The 19,074-nt window shown below is 33.5% G+C and overlaps 3 protein-coding genes across 3 annotated transcripts; 2 read left to right on the top strand and 1 right to left on the bottom strand.

Annotated features, from left to right (window-relative positions):
* The first annotated feature begins 280 nt into the window (after window positions 1-280).
* Window positions 281-5,432, top strand: Papss (PAPS synthetase). The gene is made up of 7 exons (XM_070667950.1): window positions 281-421; window positions 879-1,248; window positions 1,351-2,157; window positions 2,331-2,765; window positions 2,860-3,069; window positions 3,193-3,475; window positions 3,845-5,432. The coding sequence occupies exons 2-7, from the start codon at window positions 1,114-1,116 to the stop codon at window positions 3,955-3,957; spliced, it is 1,983 nt and encodes a 660-aa protein (XP_070524051.1). The 5' UTR covers window positions 281-421; window positions 879-1,113; the 3' UTR covers window positions 3,958-5,432.
* Window positions 5,433-7,501: 2,069 nt separating this feature from the next.
* Window positions 7,502-14,865, bottom strand: LOC139109122 (uncharacterized). Its single transcript, XM_070667946.1, has 10 exons — window positions 14,726-14,865; window positions 14,096-14,466; window positions 13,586-13,999; window positions 13,168-13,438; window positions 12,097-12,959; window positions 11,020-11,772; window positions 9,747-10,863; window positions 9,199-9,598; window positions 8,655-9,033; window positions 7,502-8,532 (listed from the first exon to the last, which is right to left on the bottom strand). The coding sequence occupies exons 3-10, from the start codon at window positions 13,895-13,897 to the stop codon at window positions 8,233-8,235; spliced, it is 4,395 nt and encodes a 1,464-aa protein (XP_070524047.1). The 5' UTR covers window positions 13,898-13,999; window positions 14,096-14,466; window positions 14,726-14,865; the 3' UTR covers window positions 7,502-8,232.
* A 184-nt stretch (window positions 14,866-15,049) lies between these two features.
* On the top strand, window positions 15,050-19,038 carry Nsun5 (Nop2/Sun-like domain containing protein 5). Its single transcript, XM_070667952.1, has 6 exons — window positions 15,050-15,362; window positions 15,526-15,793; window positions 16,980-17,236; window positions 17,428-17,543; window positions 17,690-17,862; window positions 18,088-19,038. Exons 1-6 carry the CDS (start codon window positions 15,225-15,227, stop codon window positions 19,020-19,022), a joined length of 1,887 nt encoding a protein of 628 aa, XP_070524053.1. The 5' UTR covers window positions 15,050-15,224; the 3' UTR covers window positions 19,023-19,038.
* Window positions 19,039-19,074: the final 36 nt, after the last annotated feature.

Genomic DNA, 19,074 nt, shown 5'->3' with positions numbered 1-19,074 from the left:
ATCGTGTACGTGTATCTAGTGAAACGCTGTGATTGGTCGGCGCGCTAGGAAAACTACGCGTCGACCAATCACAGCGTTTTACTAGAACGCTGTGATTGGTCGACGCGTAGTTTCCCTAGCGCGCCGACCAATCACAGCGCTCCATCGATTGCCCGATCGTGAGTTGGTAACAGACTATGTACTCGTGCACTGCGTACTACAGAGGTCACGGCGAGCACGCGGTTCGAGTTCGAAACGAAATGTCGAGGCATCCGTGCGTCGTAGCTTGTTTCTTGTGTCGAATTCGAGAATTTGAGACGGTCGGGAGTGTCGTGGACTATCTCGCGAGTGTTCAGTGCGCGAAAGGATGACTCGACACGTGCTACCTGAGAGGAGGAGTAGACCTCAGACAGGCATCATACTTCGGTGGAGCAACTTTTAGGTAAGCATGAATTTTTTTTAATTAAATACAATATACTTCATTAAAAAGTTTTACAGGATTTTTTTTATCATACAATATACGTTTCAAATAAAATTCGTACATGATCGTATATAATTTTTTCAAGTACGACCTAACCACGTTTTATTTTTTTAATTTATAATAAATTTACCGCAATAAGAAATAAATCTAATTGGTAAAAAATTCTGCCGCATTGCATAACGGCGGGTTGGATGGTTGGATCCAGCAGTTTTCCTAACCTTAAACACGTATTCAGCACTCGAGTGTTTAGATCGGGAGTGACAATTTTGTTCTTTAAAATGTGTATTCTACGCACAAGAAATATATGAAATTACAGTGTAAAAGAAAAATAAGTTGAATATTACACAGTATATTTACAGTTGTTTTAAACAAACTTAAAAGATTAATAAAAAAGGTAATACATGTTGTGTGCGATCAGGATCAGATCCTCGAGCCTCGAGGTCGAGAGTATCAATTTGTAATTGGCAATTAGCACTAGACAATCTGCAATTCTTGACACGGGATGTGTGTTTCGTGGATATATAACAGGAAAAGCACTCGCGCGGTTAAGCTGCGTTTAAATTCTGAGCAACATGGTACGTCACAAAACGTCATCCGTTATCACCGTTCGATGGTGTTTAAGATAAATCCCACTTACGTATGTACATACATACATGCTCGTGCCACGTAGAGAACAGTATAAGTATAACAGCCGTAGCCAACGTAGGCTGCAACTGTCAGTAGCCGTAATGATGTCGTCGAGTAACGCCGAACAAAGCGGCTCTTCGCCACCGAATAAAAAGATAATGGTTCGTATCATTTTCTCCCGTCGTCGTTTCTAATTTCTCGGAAAGCAAAGCTTTTTAAAATTATAAGATTTGTTAAATTTGACACAGTAAATTATTTTTTAGATCTGCGCGAATGTGTCGGAGCAAGTGCATCATGTGTCCAGAGCCAAGCGGGGACAAGCAATCGGGAATGTTAGAGGCTTTCGAGGCTGCACGGTATGGCTAACTGGTCTCTCTGGTGCCGGCAAAACCTCCATCTCTTTCCAGATGGAAGCTATCTTAGTGAATCACGGTATTCCAGCTTACGGCCTAGATGGTGACAATGTCAGAAGCGGTCTAAACAGTAACTTGACTTTCAGTAAACAAGACAGAAAAGAAAATATTCGAAGAGTGGCCGAAGTAGCAAAGCTTTTTGCCGATAGTGGACAGATTTGTCTCTGCAGCTTTGTATCGCCTTTCGAAGAAGATAGACAAATGGCAAGACAAATTCATAAAGAGGCTGATTTGCCTTTTTTCGAGGTGTTTGTAGATACACCTTTGCAAATTTGCGAGGCACGCGACACTAAAGGCCTTTACAAAAAAGCGCGACAAGGTACTATTAAAGGTTTTACGGGTATCGATCAAACGTACGAGAGACCGACGAAACCGGATTTAATTGTCAAGACCGAGGATTGCACGCCCGAAGAGTCTGCTTCGACTGTAATTGAGTTTTTAGAAAAGCATCGCATTATTCCGCAACTAGCCGACAAAAAATCAAATTTAATTAAGGAACTCTTTATACCGGAATCCAGACTTGCTTCTGCGAAAATGGAAGCTGAAACTCTGCAGAGCGTCGAGATTAGTGAATTAGATGTACAGTGGGTGCAAGTTCTTGCAGAAGGATGGGCATCACCGTTAAAGGGCTTCATGAGAGAACATCAATATCTTCAGGTGTGCTCTTTAAAGCAATGTGGAGCGCAATCTATCGCGCACGGTTATTATACATATTATATTGTATATTTGAAAATTAATTAGCGCGATTTGACCTATTTATCCCTTATCGTATATTCGTATATATCGTATAACGTATATAGAATCGTATATTGTAATTTATCTTTTTCAAGGCTCAACATTTGCGGTGTTTGTTTGAAGATGCCAAAGAAGTAAACCAATCTGTACCAATTGTCCTTGCGATAAGCACCGCTGATAAGAAACGCTTGGAAAATTCTCTCGCTGTAACTCTCACATACAAACAAAAAGCTTTGGCCATTTTACGGAGACCAGAATTTTATTACCATCGAAAAGAGGAGCGCTGCAGTTGGCAGTTTGGTACCAATAATTTAGGCCATCCCTATGTCAGGATGATTTATGATTCTGGAGATTGGTTAATGGGTGGTGATCTTGAAGTCTTAGAAAAAATTAAATGGCACGATGGGTTGGACAAGTATAGACTTACACCAAATGAGATTCGTATCAAATGCCGGAAAATGAAGGCCGACGCTGTATTCGCTTTTCAACTGAGAAATCCCATTCACAATGGACATGCGTTGCTCATGCAGGTATATTATTCTTTCGAAAAAAAATTTTTTAATAACTTTTATGTCAATGAAAAAAAGTCGAAAAATGCGTTTAATTTTTCCGCTTCTTCTAAAGGACACAAAGAAACGACTGTTAGAAGAACGTGGTTTCAAAAATCCTGTGTTATTGTTACATCCCCTGGGTGGCTGGACTAAGGAAGATGATGTATCTTTATATACTAGGATCTTGCAGCATAAGGCCGTTTTAGACGAGGGTGTGCTAGATTGTAATTCGACGTTACTGGCTATTTTTCCCAGCCCAATGATGTACGCTGGACCGATTGAGGTAAATCAAATTTTATTTTAGTTGTACCTTTAATTTTTTCTTTTGCTTTATTAGCTCATAATTAAAAATTGTTTTTGTTACAAGTAACGTAAATGAGTTTCACGTTGTTGCCTCTTAATATAGGTACAATGGCATGCAAAAGCCAGGATGAACGCCGGCGCCAATTTCTATATCGTAGGTAGAGATCCTGCTGGAATACCTCATCCAAACAAAGACGCTACACCTGATGGCAATCTGTATGATCCCACGCACGGCGCAAGGGTGCTTTCGATGGCCCGAGGTCTTGATAATCTTGAAATCATTCCTTTTAAAGTAGCCGCTTATGATACACGGAATGCTAAAATGGCATTCTTTGAACCCGAACGAAAGCAAGACTTCGAGTTTATCTCGGGAACAAAAATGCGAGGTGAGTGATTTTTAATCAAAGTATTTTTAACAACACTATTTCTATCTATTTTATTATGCATGTGGGTGCGTAAATTTATATATTCTACATAAACGAAACGGATAAAGCAATTAATAAATAATAAGTAAAAAATAAATAAAAGCAAAATAGCAAAAAGCAAAAAACAAATTAAAAATAAAATAATAGAACAATAAAAATTAAAATACAAAAACAATTTTTAAATTACAAAATTATTTAAATTATTGCGTGCGTTTTTCTCAAAATGTTCTTAAAACAATTGGAAGGTTTGATAATAAGCTAAAATTTTCGAAATTATAATCTTTGTAGTACATACATAGTCGCTTAATACGTTTAATTATTTTATTGCAGAATTAGCAAAGACAGGTCAGAATCCTCCGAATGGGTTTATGGCACCTAAAGCATGGCAAGTACTCGTGCAATATTACCAAAGTTTAGAAAAAAATTCAATTTCAACCCATTAATGACTAATAAAAGTTCGATTTTTAAGCGATATTAAGTCAATTTTAACAAGCCTTAACTAAGATTTAATTAGCAATATAGTTCTGCTCATTTAAACAAATCGCAACGGGCTCTTTCTTTATAACGCTAAAATAAAATCAGTGCGCGATTCCGAATATAAATTTATTTTAAAATTTTATTGTAATTAATCAAAACCATTGAAAAATGTTAAGGTAAAATAATTTTATCTTTTCGACATCGAAGTAAGAAGAAAAAAACATTCCGATTTTACTGGGAACAAATACTTCTCAATCTTTATCTTTGCATATAATTTATAGTTATATAATTCAAAATATTTTTTATAAAATCAGGAAAATGATAAAAAAGATCTGCGCGTTCACTGGAAAAATATTAAATAATCATATTTATTCGGAAAGCTAGATAAACTTCATTTATAGAAGCCATTTAACTTAATATCAAATTAGACATATTTGGATTTCATGCAGCACAGATCCTTCGATTACATTGCAGTAACGTTACAATTTTGTAAAGACATTGTACAGAAAGACAGTAAAATATTACAAGTTCTTTAATTCTGTTCTCGTAATATTGGCTTCTTGCATGAGAAAAATTTAAATATCGATAAATATAATAATATATATAATATTACAAGAAAATATCTTTACAGTGTTTTTGCAGTTTTTTTTCTGTGCTGTGTGGAATTATATTTTCGGGTGTATCATACGATATTCACAGTAATTCAATTGTGTATAAAACTTGTACAAAATTTAATTTTGTACAGACGAAGCACGAAGAGTTTGGTATTTTCTATACAAATACAGCGAGAATAATAAATAAAAAGCAAAATAATCTTAACAAGATTAAAATTGCTCAAATAAAAAAATAAATGTACAAAATAAAAGATATATATGTCTCATGAAAACAATTATAAGTGAGTTTAGCCGTTACTTTTAATCTATTTTCTTAATTTTATGTCTAATTATCATTGAGACAATTTCCTATCAACTAATAAAATCAAATAGTAATTACACCGTACTTATCGCGAATTCGGTCGTTTTGTATTGACGTACACTGGTGCATATTTTAAAGCACATATAAATGTACATAAATCGACGTAAAACTTACTTATTTAACATAAACATTTAAGCAAATTAAATCGCGGAATATTCAATATATTTTATTGCATTCGTTGGAATAACACATATTCAAACATTAAAAATATTCGCATTTAATTTTATATTATACTAGAATTATATTCGCGTATAACAACTTAACATTTCACTGTAAATGATTGTGCGAATCGTATTACATAAAATTATTTTAATTATATATTTGTGGTTACAAAGGCCTATTTAAATTTTAAAACATAATTTCTATATGTAAATTGTCTCTTACATACAATAACTTTATTAATATGTAATGTATAATATACATATAACTATTCCGTAAATATATATCTGCATCAATGTTTACTTAACTTCCTATTTTTTCCTTTCAGTTGTAGATATGTTAAAAGCGCATAAAACTAGATACATACATCAGTCATTCTCTAGTTGCTTTATTCAGAAAATCTTTTTCTTTCTGAAAAAAGTGAATGAATGTTTGAATAATAATCTGTGACATTAGAAACAGCCATGCATTTTCTTGTTATGTATTATATCTTATCTAAAGTTTAATATGTATTAACAGAGTTCTCTTATCACCTTCATTGTAAATTATAAGTATTAGCAAATTATGTAAGTGTAACGTATTGATAGGCATAATCTTGCATGGTTTTTAATCTGTGTTATATTATATTTTCTACATTTAAAGTGATTATATATTTAAAAAGATTAATTTAAAATTTCGAGAAATAGGAAAATATACAAAAATACATAGTGAAATTAAGATTTAAATTCTATTGTTACAACTCTTCTTTCTAACTGCATTTCCTGCATTTAAAATAAGTTAATGAACCAACCCAATAATAAGAATAGGTTTTGTGAACTCGTTAATGATCGCGAGCTCGCAACGGGCTTACGTGACTCGTTCTACTGTTAACGAGAGGATACGTGGCCACGCGGAGAGAATCGATTTCGAGACGAAGACGTCGAGGCATCCGCGTTTGTTCTCTCACGGCTCATCATCGTGTACGTGTATCTAGTGAAACGCTGTGATTGGTCGACGCGTAGTTTCCCTAGCGCGCCGACCAATCACAGCGCTCCATCGATTGCCCGATCGTGAGTTGGTAACAGACTATGTAACTCGTGCACTGCGTACTACAGAGGTCACGGCGAGCACGCGGTTCGAGTTCGAAACGAAAATGTCGAGGCATTCGTGCGTCGTAGCCTGTTTCTCGTATCGTATTCGAAGATTTGAGACGGTCGGGAGTGTCATGGACTATCTCGCGAATGTCCAGTGCGCGGAAAGACTCGATACGTGCTATCTGAAAAGAGGAGGAGGCCCAGGAAGGGTGTTCTGCCCCAGCGGAGACAGACTATTACAGATCAAGAGGAACTCCGCTGCAGTGCAGTGAGAAAAAGTGCCGCACGCCGATATGTGATTATACGAACCGTAGCTGGTTCGTCGGTCGTTTCGGGAGTTCCGTTAGTTATCGGGCGTCTTTATCACGATTATCTTTTGTACGGGAACGCGTTCGCGAGTGTCCAGTGCGCGGAAGGATGGCTCGTCACGTCCCATCTGAGAGGATGAGCAGGCCCACCAGGAGGCATCATGCATCGGCGGAGCAACTTTTAGGTAAGCATTAATTTCTCAAATAAAATCTTTATTAAAAGATTTCCTCTACTTTTTTTTTATTAATTTTTTAAACCGATATACATGTCTACATTAATATATTTCTTTTTATGTTACAGCCACCGGCAGAAATCTACAACTCCGCTGACGCTCATGCAGATCGGTAAGCCAGTAACTTGTTTTCAGGATTTTCTTTTTCAGGTGTCGAAAAATATCGCGCGCAAGTGATCAATAATTTTCGCGAATGTAGAATCACGGTCGCGTTCGAGAGTGACTTGTGCGCGGAAGGAGGACTCGTCACGACGTCCCATCTGAGAGGAGGAGCAGGCCCAGGAAGGGTATCATACATCGGCGGAGCAACTTTTAGGTAAGCATAAATTTTTTTAAATAAAATATTTATTAAATAAAAACTTTAACCTTTTTTTTCATTAATTTTTTAATTTAATGAACGTGTCTACATTGATATATTTCTTTTTATGTTACAGACACCGGCAGAATTTCACAACTCCGCTGAAGCTCATGCAGATTGGTAAGTTTCAAGATTTTTTTTCGTAGTTCGTAATTAGGTCTCTTGAACCAACAACCCGTCATCGATCATAGGTTACTCAATTGTAATTATTAAATAAAAATTATAAAAAATTAATGCCCCCAATTATAATGACGCGCACGAATTAGGACCTTTTAAAAAATAGCGCACGCGAAGCGTGCGCATGATTTGTTCTAGTAACGTAAAATGATAGCTAATAGAGTAGCAATTATATGATTTTCTACATTAAAGGAAGGAATAGAAAAAAAATGCAAGAAATGCGAACATAAAATGGATAAGCGATTTTTATTACAAAGAAATAAACATACAATGTAATTTCTATGAAGATTGACGGCGATTAAAATAACGATTCAGTGATTTATTTAACATGCATCTCACATACACACACATGCACACATTACGCTCTCACCGGTGATTTATACAAAATAATTTACATAATATATCGCGCTATTTTGTAAAACAAGCATTTTCCAGAGTCTTTTTCGCAATTCTTTTTTTTTTTTTTTTTTACACGTCTTATAATTTTTAATGAAAATCAAAATTTAATATTGAAATTTTGTATATCTTACTACTTCAACAAAGTTCTTTTCCAATAATGAATGCTTTAGGAAATATTTTTATTTCTAAAAAAAAATTAAACAAAAGTTATTTTCTAATTTATTCTCTATCAAAATCTGTTTTTATTCCGCATACTATATAATCTCTAATATTCGATATATGCAATCTTACAAGAATTATCTTCAAAACAGGTATTCGTCCAGTTTCTTTGATTACTTGTTTTGTTACAAAATATTGCTAACTCGCTAGGTTTCTTATAAAATTAATTAAAAAAAGAGAAGATGAAGGTGTATCTTTTACAGAATATCCCTGTGGTAGAATTTAACTATTGTTTTCTTAATCAACAAAATTTAAACAAGATTAAACGTCTTAAAGGTGCAAGAAGGAATATTTAACAAGTACGTTCAAGATATAGAAAACACTATCGACAAAGCCAAATTTAATTGTTATACATGATTGAAGCATTGCCAGAGAGATTAACTTCAGCCGCATCAGACAAGTCAGGTAGAGATAGCATTACTGGTATCACTTGAATCTCTCTCGAAGAATTGTGATGTTGTAGATGCATCACAGTAGTCCCAGACTGTAGAATATCATTCGTTATCATTTCATCTGTCATGATTTCGACGCCAGACTCTATATTATCGGCCGTAACTTCCTCCGTGTACACTGTGGAATCCTCCATATTCATAATTACTTCGGTGGCTTCCGATGCTTCTCTCGATGTTTCTTCATACTCCTGAAAAAAAAATTAATTCGCTAGTTATACAGTTATGTTGAAATGCAATTATCTTAATGCCACTTTCAGTAATCTCCTTGTTTCGATAGTAATAGAATCTAAAAATATGAAGGCGAAAGTACCTGATCGTAAACCGCTTGTCTGTAGTCTTCTTGATTTCCAAACTTTATTTGTCCTTCCTGTTGGTCGTCGTATTGCTCATCGTCCTCCATTACTTTAATGTTTTGTCGATTTGGCGAACTCTGAATCGAGATCTGCTCTTCTGATCCAGAAAATTCATCGATGCGTGGTTGACATTCCTTCGATTTGACATTTCTGCCAGGTACGATACGCTTGAAACCTGAACCACCGAGGCTCTCATGACGACGTTCGTGCTTGTTCTTGTCGCCGAGATATTTAAAGCGTTGCCGGCACACACTGCACGAATATGGACGTTCATTGGTATGTGTACGCTCGTGACAAACTAGAGCGCTCACTTGCTTGCATCGCCAAGGACAGTACCTGATAATTATTGAATCAATAAATTAATATAAAATACAATTAGGAAAATGTTAATTTTAAAATGCTAAAACGTGATTATTTTCTAATCTAAAATAATCTCGGCTAAGCATTCATGTTCGGAATTTTAAAAAAAGTAAATTATTAAAATAATAATAATCCATTTACTTGCACTGCAAAGGTCTCTCATCGCTGTGTCGATTTTGATGATGCTTAATCAGTTGGATCTTTGTTTTTAAATTAAAACCACAGATTTCGCAGGTATATGGTCTTTCTTCAGAATGGGAAATCATGTGAGTTTTGAGCCTTAATTGGTTGACAAATCGTTTAGGACAATGAGGGCATGCCAAAGTACCCTCGAGATGATTATGCACGACCATCATATGATGACGTAGACGCACTTCAGATGTGAAAATAGCCTCACAATCGGTGCATTTCAATGGATCCTTTTCCATGTGCGTATTTTTTATATGTGTGCGAAGAATTAGTTCCGTTTTAAAGGTTTTTTTACAATGATAGCAAGAAACTCGTTTCTTTTCAGGTAAATCAGATTCGTCACGGATAATACCTATCAGGGCAGATTATCGTTATTATTGTATATGTATATACATATTTGTGTGTATTTATTTATAGTGTAGTTATTTGTAGGGTGCGAACATGTAGAATTTAATGTAGAAAATTCCAATTAAGAAAAGTTAGAGAGTAAAAATAATTACCTGGCATTGATTCGTTATGAATATGCGACATGTGCCATTCAAGCGATCTCGTTGAAATCATTGACCTGTTACAAATGCGACACGTATATTGCCTCCCGTCCTTGTGTACTCTATTTCTATGAATCACCAAAGTCGAATGGTTTGGAAACTTTTCTCCACAAACTTGGCAAGAACATTCTTTCAAACCTCTACTATCAGTTTTTTCATGCACTCTCATATGCAGCCTCAAACCATCTCTCCGATTAAATCCAACGCCACAGGTGTCACAGCGATACTGTCTTTGATCTTCATGAATTCTTACATGTTGCTTTAAAGTTGAGCTATTTTTAAACATTTTCTCGCAATGTGGACACTGGATACTGTAAGCTTTATGCGTATGCATGTGTTTTGACAAACTGTAAAACGGTACCAATTTCCTGCAAACTTGACATTCTCTTTTATTTCCAATCGGTTGATGTTTTCTGATTCTGTGATGTCTCAAACTGGCGGGATTCTTAAAATCTGCCCCACAGTCCTCGCAAAGATACGCTCTTAACGTTGTATGAACAGATTTTAAATGAAAGCTCAATTTTTGCTTGAAAGCAAATTTTTTCGGACACTTTGGACATTGATGAGTCTTATCTAAACTCGTATGTTGCGTTTTTAAATGTTGATCCAAAGTTCCCTGATGTTTGAATCTTTCGCCACAAATTTCGCACAGTTGACCGTAAAGGGAATCAATATGTTTTTGTTCATGTTGACGTTTTTTCCCTCGAGAATCCAAAATTATGCTACAATACTTACAAATTAATTTCTTCACACAAATTACATTGTGATTCTTTTTTGCTTTGTTGGATTGAAATTCTTCACCACAGTCATCACAGCAATGGAGAATACGATAATCGTGAGACTTGAGATGTTCTTCAAAAGTATCACGGTTGGAGAAGGTTTTGAAACAATAATCACAATCTAAACACTTTTCTTCGGTGAAAGGGTCGGTGAGAGATTGGCTATCAATAGAATCCGAAATAGACGATTTTACAGTGGTGGAAAAACGATCTTCATAAAGAGAAATTATGTCCTCGTCCTTAAGACGAGTGAGGATGATTTTACGCTGTTTTAGGTACTCCAGGAATTCCTAAAATGAGAAAAAAGAAATTTAGACAAAATTGTGTACACAATTATATATAGATGGATCAGAAATGTCACAGATTATTTTTACAATTAATGATAAAAAGACGAAATAAATAAGAAAACACAAAGTTGTGGCCTCTAATAACGATATTTCAATTACCTGCAGATTCGTTTCATTTTCTCCCAAAACTTTTGCTAATTTTTCCAAATTTCCTTCATTGTACGATTCGTCTAATTCCTTTGGCATATTTTCCCTTTTTCGTTTCGTTTCTTCCCACTTTTGTTTTAATTTTAATTGTGAAAGATATTCCTCTGTATTATCATTATCATTTTCTCGATATTCATCAATATTTTCACTTTCGATTATCTCATCTTTGTCATCCTCTTCTTCCATCCTTTTGCTATCTACATCTCCATCTCCATCGCTATCATCGTCATCATAATCACCACCACTACCATCACCACCACCATCGTCATCGCCGCCACCACCACCACCACCATCATCTTCTTCATCCTCATTTTCAATCCTATCCTCATTCACATTCACCTTTTCTTGTATTCTTTCCTGCTCCTTTTCCTCCTCTTTTCTTACAACCACTTCGTTCGAAATTGTTATTTCTTCTTGCAAATTTTCGACATTTAATTTGCTAGACATTTCTCCTTCTTGTACTCTTTTTTGTATTTTATTCATTGCAAGAGTTAGTACTGATTGACTTCCAAGAATTTTTTCTCGTTTCTTTTTATATTCTTCGATTTGTTCTTCAATTATTTGTTCCCGAACATCATAACGTCGAGATAAAAAATCTTTCATAACGTTTGTCTCATAACGTTGGAGAAAACGATCTACTGGTTTAAAAGATTCAGTGGTGGTTACTAAACGCTTTGGTTCCACGGGTTTGTCCATTTTTTTGACCTGAAAGAAATCACAGACAAATCTAACATATAGACCTGAAAAAAATCACAGACAGATATAACATATATGAAGTACAATGTGCATGCTTTACAAAGATTATCGAAAAAAAATAACGTGATTTCTTAAGTAAATATGAATAAAATGCTTAATATAAAAAAACGTTTGTGTAAAATGAAAAAGCGGAGAACAAAGGAATAATTTTTAAACAATACAATAAAACTAAAAATTTGTTTTTAAATTAAATGAAGCAAAAATCTGTAATAAATAATGTTAAATTTTAATTTTAATTTTCAACAATTTTCTTTCTTAATATCTCTCGCTCACCTTCACCAAAAGAATCTCGTTTGGTTTCGATCCTTTTACAGTTACATACATAATTCCATCCTCTTCCGGATCATTTATATTCGCGAGATTTTTTGTGTCTAACTTTTGTACTTTGCATTGCTCCATTATATTTTGTAGTTCATCGTTGCCTTCATTCTTCATCGTTACTGGTGGTGGTACAAGTTTTCTTTTCAAAATGTTAGGCTGTTTCGTTCCTTCTCTTTGAATTTCTCCTTCGCCTTCTGAAGTCTGAGAGGTTCCAGATTTCACAGAAATTCCTTCTTCACTTTTTTCCAATCTTACATAAGACTTTGCTGCCATATCGTATTTATAAATGGTTGTTGGGGATCTTGAAGTTTCTTCTTCATTTTCCTCATTGTTATGATCGTCATAATCGTTATTATCATTATGATCGTTATTATCATTCCCACCATTGTTATCATTATCGTCATTGTCGTCATAATCATCGTTATTATTATCGTCGTCATCGTCGTCGTCCTCCTCTTCATCCTCTTCCTCCTCCTCCTCTTCATCATCATCATCATTTTCTTCTTCTTCAAGAAATAGAGGATCTACAGGATCGAATTCTTCAATAGATTCTTCATCATCTCCTTCTGCCCCCTCTGTCACTTCCTCAAATATTCCTGCTCCTATTTGCATCTCTTCATTCTGCTCGTAATTACCATCGTTTTCCTTTTCGTCCTCGTTTTTTTCCGAGTTTATATTCGATTCATTGTTTAACGAAAAAATAGCGCAAATTTTTGGAACAGAGTTTGATCGATTTCTAGATGTTTGGTTTTCTTGCTTAGATAATGAAGCATTTTGTTCGATTGTGGAAGATGATTGACATTCTAGTTTTGTTTCTGAAAGAAATAAATATATTAATTTTTCCAATGTATTAAAAACATTCAAAATTTCTTAATATGTAAAACGTAAGAATGTTAAAGACTCTCAACGGTTATTCTATCTTTAAATATAAAAAAATATATAATAATAATATATGTGGAATAATCTATATATCGTATACAATTATATTCTATAAATTAAAATACAAAAACGTAAAAAAAATACCTATACAATAAGGTTGTTTCTTCTTTTTTGTTTTTAAACACTCATCAAGGTTTGCTTTATTTGTGGCATTATTAGTTGTAAGATTGGCACAGATAGATTTGAGTTTCATTTCAGCTTTTTTTATTTGCATGAAAAATTTATAGCTCATTCGTAGATCGCAAATGCAATCAAAACACATCTGTGTAGTGAGACTATCGGTAAGATTAACTTCGAGATGCTCAATTTGCTGACCCAATCGTAATTTAACACCTTGTGCACCAAAAATGTCCACCTATGATAAAAAGTATTTATGAGAGTAGCTGTATAGTAATATAATCGATATAATAACAATCTTGTCTTCTGCAGATTAAATTGACAAACATTATGCAAATGTTTATTAACATAATTAATTAAATATTAATAAAGCCAAATATTATACCAATGGTAATTTTAAGCCAGCACAAGTACGACAGTATCTTTTCAGTTCCTCCTGTGTTTTATCAAAAACAAATGTATTCTCGTGTTGTAATTTGTTGCTTTTTAAAGAAGAGATTCTTGTCAATTCAGTCAAGCTTTCAGTGTCTTGTAGACGGACACGTGGTGCAATTTTCTTCAATTCATTAATGTCTTTAATTTGACCTATAATAGATCCTGTCTTTGATACCTTACCACCATCATTATCATTATTTTTATGTTCAAGTATTGATTCACTGTAGTTGTGATCACACTTGTTGCCTTCAGAATTAGGCATCTTTTCTATTTTCTGGCACTTGTCTTATACCATGTGAAATAATTTAATTTGAAATTTCTTACAATATTCTTTTTTTATTAAGATATATATGTTTATTTATACCTAAAACATTTTTAATAATAAGATTTATAAGAAATAAATATAAATTATAATAAAAGTAAAAAAAAAAGGTATTTTATACTTATTAAAATAAAATACCTTAATCATTGAAGAATATGACATCAACTGCAGTTTTGTTATCCATTCTATTGTTTTTGCTATGTACATACTATGCTATGTATGATCCTTCTTTACATACATAGTAATTGTCATTAAAAATCAATAAGATTGCTATTGTCCCAATATAATTTCATGACAAAATTAATAACAAATAAATTGATAGTATATTACAAATTTACATGATTTTACATCAAGTTACACAATGTACAGAGAAAATAAAAGTTTGCATTTGCTTGGAAGTTTTGATCAAGGCTGACAAAGTGTTAATCTTTGATTAACCGCGGTAGAGAATTATTCTCTCTTTCTCTCTCTGTCTGTCTCTCTCCTCTCTCTCTCTTTCTCTCTCTATCCTAAAACAAAAATATGTACATGTCTGAAAAAGCCTCTCTGAAAATTCGAAGGCTGCTGCTGAGCAATATTATCAGCAGAGTTAGTATTGTTAGCAATTTGATTAAAAATCGGTCCGGTCGTTCGCCGCGAAAGAATTAACTTTAATCGAATCAAATGAAAAATCGAAATGAGGTTAGATAGAGACTCGAGAAAGTAAACTCGTTGATCAAACGAAACAAATCTCAACCTCTAAGCTATCGAAGACAGAGAAGTGCTTACGAAATTCGTTGCACCTAGATTCCACACAACACCAACGATAATAAACTCCTCTTCGACGAGAGGAAACTCTGATGACTCCGAAATTCACGGTGTACTCGATGCTCGGCCGCGAGTGCCAGATGGCGCGTACAAATGGCGACTTTCCTCTTCACTTCTCACTTTTTGGTGTTCTCGGCAGAGCACGAAGTACGTAGTACACACCTTGAAATAAAATGGCGCATACGGACGAATCAAATCGTCCGGTTGACGCCTGGCAATCACGCTAATTCGCTGGGTCGATAGATTAAAGCCAATCATATTTGATCTATAGTCAGTAGACGTTCGGCAAGCTCTTGCATTTGATAGGTGAATGGCCAGTCAGTATATTAACGGCTGCGATACTGGATGTTTGGCGCACGAGTTCTGGAGCTTTCCTCTATCCTGAGTATCCTGCACGATCCTACGTCCACATGCATTTGACTCGACGTTGTACCTGGTTTACGGCATTCCTCTGAAATCCATGTGGTATGATATGTCGAATGAATTCGTGCATTCCATTACAGTACCGCGCATTTACAAACTCACTGCCGACGTCGTACGTCGCGTACGAGAGGATGGTGCAAGTCTGAAAACTCTTATTTTCGAAAAAAAGCATCCCGTAAGTGTAATATAATAATTAAAAATATTTTAATGATAATGAAGTTTCGGAAGGAGAGCCTGAAATCAATCGGTAAAGATCCGAGATTTATTTTCCATCGAATACTCGTCGCATTGATTATGTTTGTTACACAAAGATGTAATTATTGCGTTGTACGATTCAGAATGTAGCCGGCATATACGGTCTTTCGGTGAATACCTTACGAGCGTTACCTCAGATAGACCAACTGCTCGATCAAACCCAAATTCTAACGGAACAGCCGCGTTTAAATCCCTGGCTAGCCAGAGTTCTCATAACAGAACTTTTGTGGCGTAAGGGATGTCTGAAGAGCAACGCCAAGCCAATATTAACCGTTCTAGCTTACGAGAAAAAATTACGAGAGTTAAAGCATCTTAACTCCATAGGGACTCCTGACGTTTATAAAAAGCAAGGTAATTAGGCTTAATAATATTTATTGCACACTTCCATTTTCCAGGAACTTGATCTGTGAAGACTCGTCGTAGCTAAAGACATTCTTCTTCATGGTTCTGATTATTCGCAACTGCAGGATATTATCCAGTCGACCTAACAAACAAGTTAGAATTGGAAAGCAGCAAGATTATCAAAGTAGATTTTGTCATCAAGGCTCATTTTGTGATAAAAAAAAAAGCTGTGCAATGGGTTCAGTGGGAGTGCTAGGAACATTGCTTCTTTATAGCATTGCCATGTTTACTCTGCCATTTATTGCTTTCTTTGGAGTACAACGTTTTTTGATATCAGAATTCCAAACCGATACCATTGTGACTAATTACATTTCTGTCCTGGCTGCTGTAATTACAGTAAATTTGATTATTTCTTGTTACACCTATCAAGCTTTAAATGAGCCTGATGATAAAGAACAGGCTGAAGACAAAATTGAAATAGAATCTAAAGAGAATTTGAATAAGAAAGCTGATTAAAATACTTTTCCTTAAAAAAAAGTTTGCAGTCAAATATTTTTAATATGAAAAACAAACATTTTCGGTACTCCAACTATACTATATATATATATCTAGTACATGTATATAATAAAAAACAGAATAAGTAATAATTAAGAAAAATATAAATATATACATATATATTATTAATTAGAGATTGTACATAATAATGGTGGTGAACAATCTTTACATAATAAAATAGCAACAAAAAGTATAGTATTTTATTTGCCATTAGATCAAGTTAACCTTTAATTTCCTTGCAAAAGTAGTTTTATTCCATTATATTTTACTTAAAGAATGGAGGTGTTTTATATAAAAATGTTAATTTTTGATTTTACATAATGATAAATGCTTGATATAATATTGGCACGTGGAAAAATATGTTTAGATTGTCTTCTACCTCAGAATTTAAGTTTTAATAAAAATTTTGTTTTTTTTTTAACTGATAAATATTTTTAAATGAAAAAGAAATTTGTATATATACATACATTTTCTCCATTAAAAAATTAAATAATTTTTGCTCTCTTCTCAATTGTTGAGTCAGATTAATTTTTTAAAATCTGTTAGTACTTATATATATTTATGTATAATAAAAAATATATATTATCGTTAGCTTACGGATCCTTTGAAAAAACGTTTAACTTTTTTTTTTTCTTTTCAGTGCAAAAGCCTAGATATGTTCGTGTCAATACTCTAATATTATCAGTGGAAAAAGCCATTTCCATTTTCCAAAATGATGGATGGCAATTACTTCCCAAAAGTACAACATATTCTTCATATTTACAATCTTTATCACAGTTATCAAAACCACATTTTATACAAGATCTACATATACCTGAAATATTAGTCTTCCCACCTTCAACACACTTTTATAAACATAGTGGCTATCTAAATGGTGAATTTATTCTTCAAGATAAGGTACATAAATAATAGCATTTTTTTCGTTTATCATTTTTAATTTTTATTAATTAATCGTACATATGTAAAAAATAAAATTTTTAAGTATAAATAATTACTGATACATAAATTTGTATTGCTAACATTTAATTAATTATTCTCGATTACAAAATACAGTTAATAGGTTTACATTAAAATCTATTTTTATTCAGGCTAGCTGTTTACCGGTACATCTATTGAATCCTGTTGGTGGGTCTGTAGTGTTGGATATGTGTGCTGCACCTGGCATGAAAACTAGTTATGTGGCAGCAAAGCTGCAAAATAACGGGTATGCATTTGTTCTTTGATAAAATCCATTAGATATCAGGTTGTGCATGAGTTAAAGCAAGAAACTCAAAAAAATATTAAGTATTTAATCTGATATCTCTTATATAACTGTGTTAAAAAATTTAAATAAATTTTTTTTTAATGTAGGAAAGTTTATGCTGTAGAGATTGACAATAACAGATTTCAAATTTTAATTAGTCAAATAAAGAAGACTAAATCTTTCTGTGTGGAGCCCCTTAATCAAGATGCCTTAAGTCTCAATCCAGATCAATATTCACATGTGGAATATATTTTAGTCGATCCGACTTGTTCTGGATCAGGTAAAAGAATATCTTTTTTTTTTTTTTCTAATAAATAAAATAAAATTTAAATTACAGTTTGAAATAACACATTTAATATTAAAGATAAAAGTTAAAGTAGGAAATAATTTTTTTGAAACAATTATTTATTAAAATAATCGTTTTTTAAAATTGTATTTTGTGTTGTAAAATTTATCAACGTGATTTTTGTTTTATGAACGTACGATTTTGTAATTTTTGTTAAAGGTATTGTCGACAGGCCGGAACACAGCGATACGGATAGCATACCCAAGTCAAAACGTTTACAAAATCTACATTCATTTCAAGCTTATCTTCTTAGATACGCATTGTTTAATTTTCCAAATGTAAAAAAAATAATTTACAGTACTTGCTCTTTACATCCTGAAGAAAATGAGGAAGTAATAGACGAAGTTCTTGGCGATGTTGGTAATGCTTATCGTTTGATACCAGTTAGACAATTGTTAAAAGAAAACTGGGTAAATTTTAGCTCAACAAAATACAACTGCGGTGATGCATGTTTGTATGCGAGGCCAAACGATGATTTTTGTAATGGTTTTTTCGTAGCAGTATTCGAGAGAAACTTTGATGTGATTTTGCCAAAATGCAATCTTAAAGGAGGTAACGAATATAAACCGTTTATTAAGAATATTGAAAAAAATGATATGGCGAAAACAGCTGTGCATAATCGAGAGAAATATAAAAAGACAAAAAAGAAACGTAGAAATAAGCAAAAAAAGATGTCGACTGACACTAATGAATTTACAATATTCGAAATAGAAAGTAAAGGCAAAGTAAAGTCAAAAAAAAATGAAACAGAAATAGGAAAAACAAACGTTTGCAATAGTCTTTCGTCTAATTACGATAATAAATTGGTAATGAATGAATCAAAAGGTGTTCAAGAAGAGATATTAGCAGAAGTAAAAGTAAAAAAGTCAAAACATGAAACTGCATATCAAATAAAAACAAATAACAGCATGTTAAAAATTAATTCTGATAATGAAAAACAAAATACAGAAAGTAAAACGGATTCACCAAAGATTAAAAAGAAAAAAAAGAGAATAAATAAAAAAGTTATCGGTACTGATCAACTTAATTTTTCAAAAAGGAAACAAAATGAAGAGACAATAATTGTACCATCAAAGAAGAGTAAAAAAGAATAAAGGTGTTATTTTATTTTATCTTTTTTACTACACATATGTTAAAAATATGTTA

Source organism: Cardiocondyla obscurior, linkage group LG16, assembly GCF_019399895.1.
Source record: "Cardiocondyla obscurior isolate alpha-2009 linkage group LG16, Cobs3.1, whole genome shotgun sequence".
In the NCBI taxonomy this organism is placed as follows: domain Eukaryota; kingdom Metazoa; phylum Arthropoda; class Insecta; order Hymenoptera; family Formicidae; genus Cardiocondyla; species Cardiocondyla obscurior.
The sequence above is the reverse complement of the archived record's forward strand: the minus strand, read 5'-3'. Positions and strand labels throughout refer to the sequence as shown.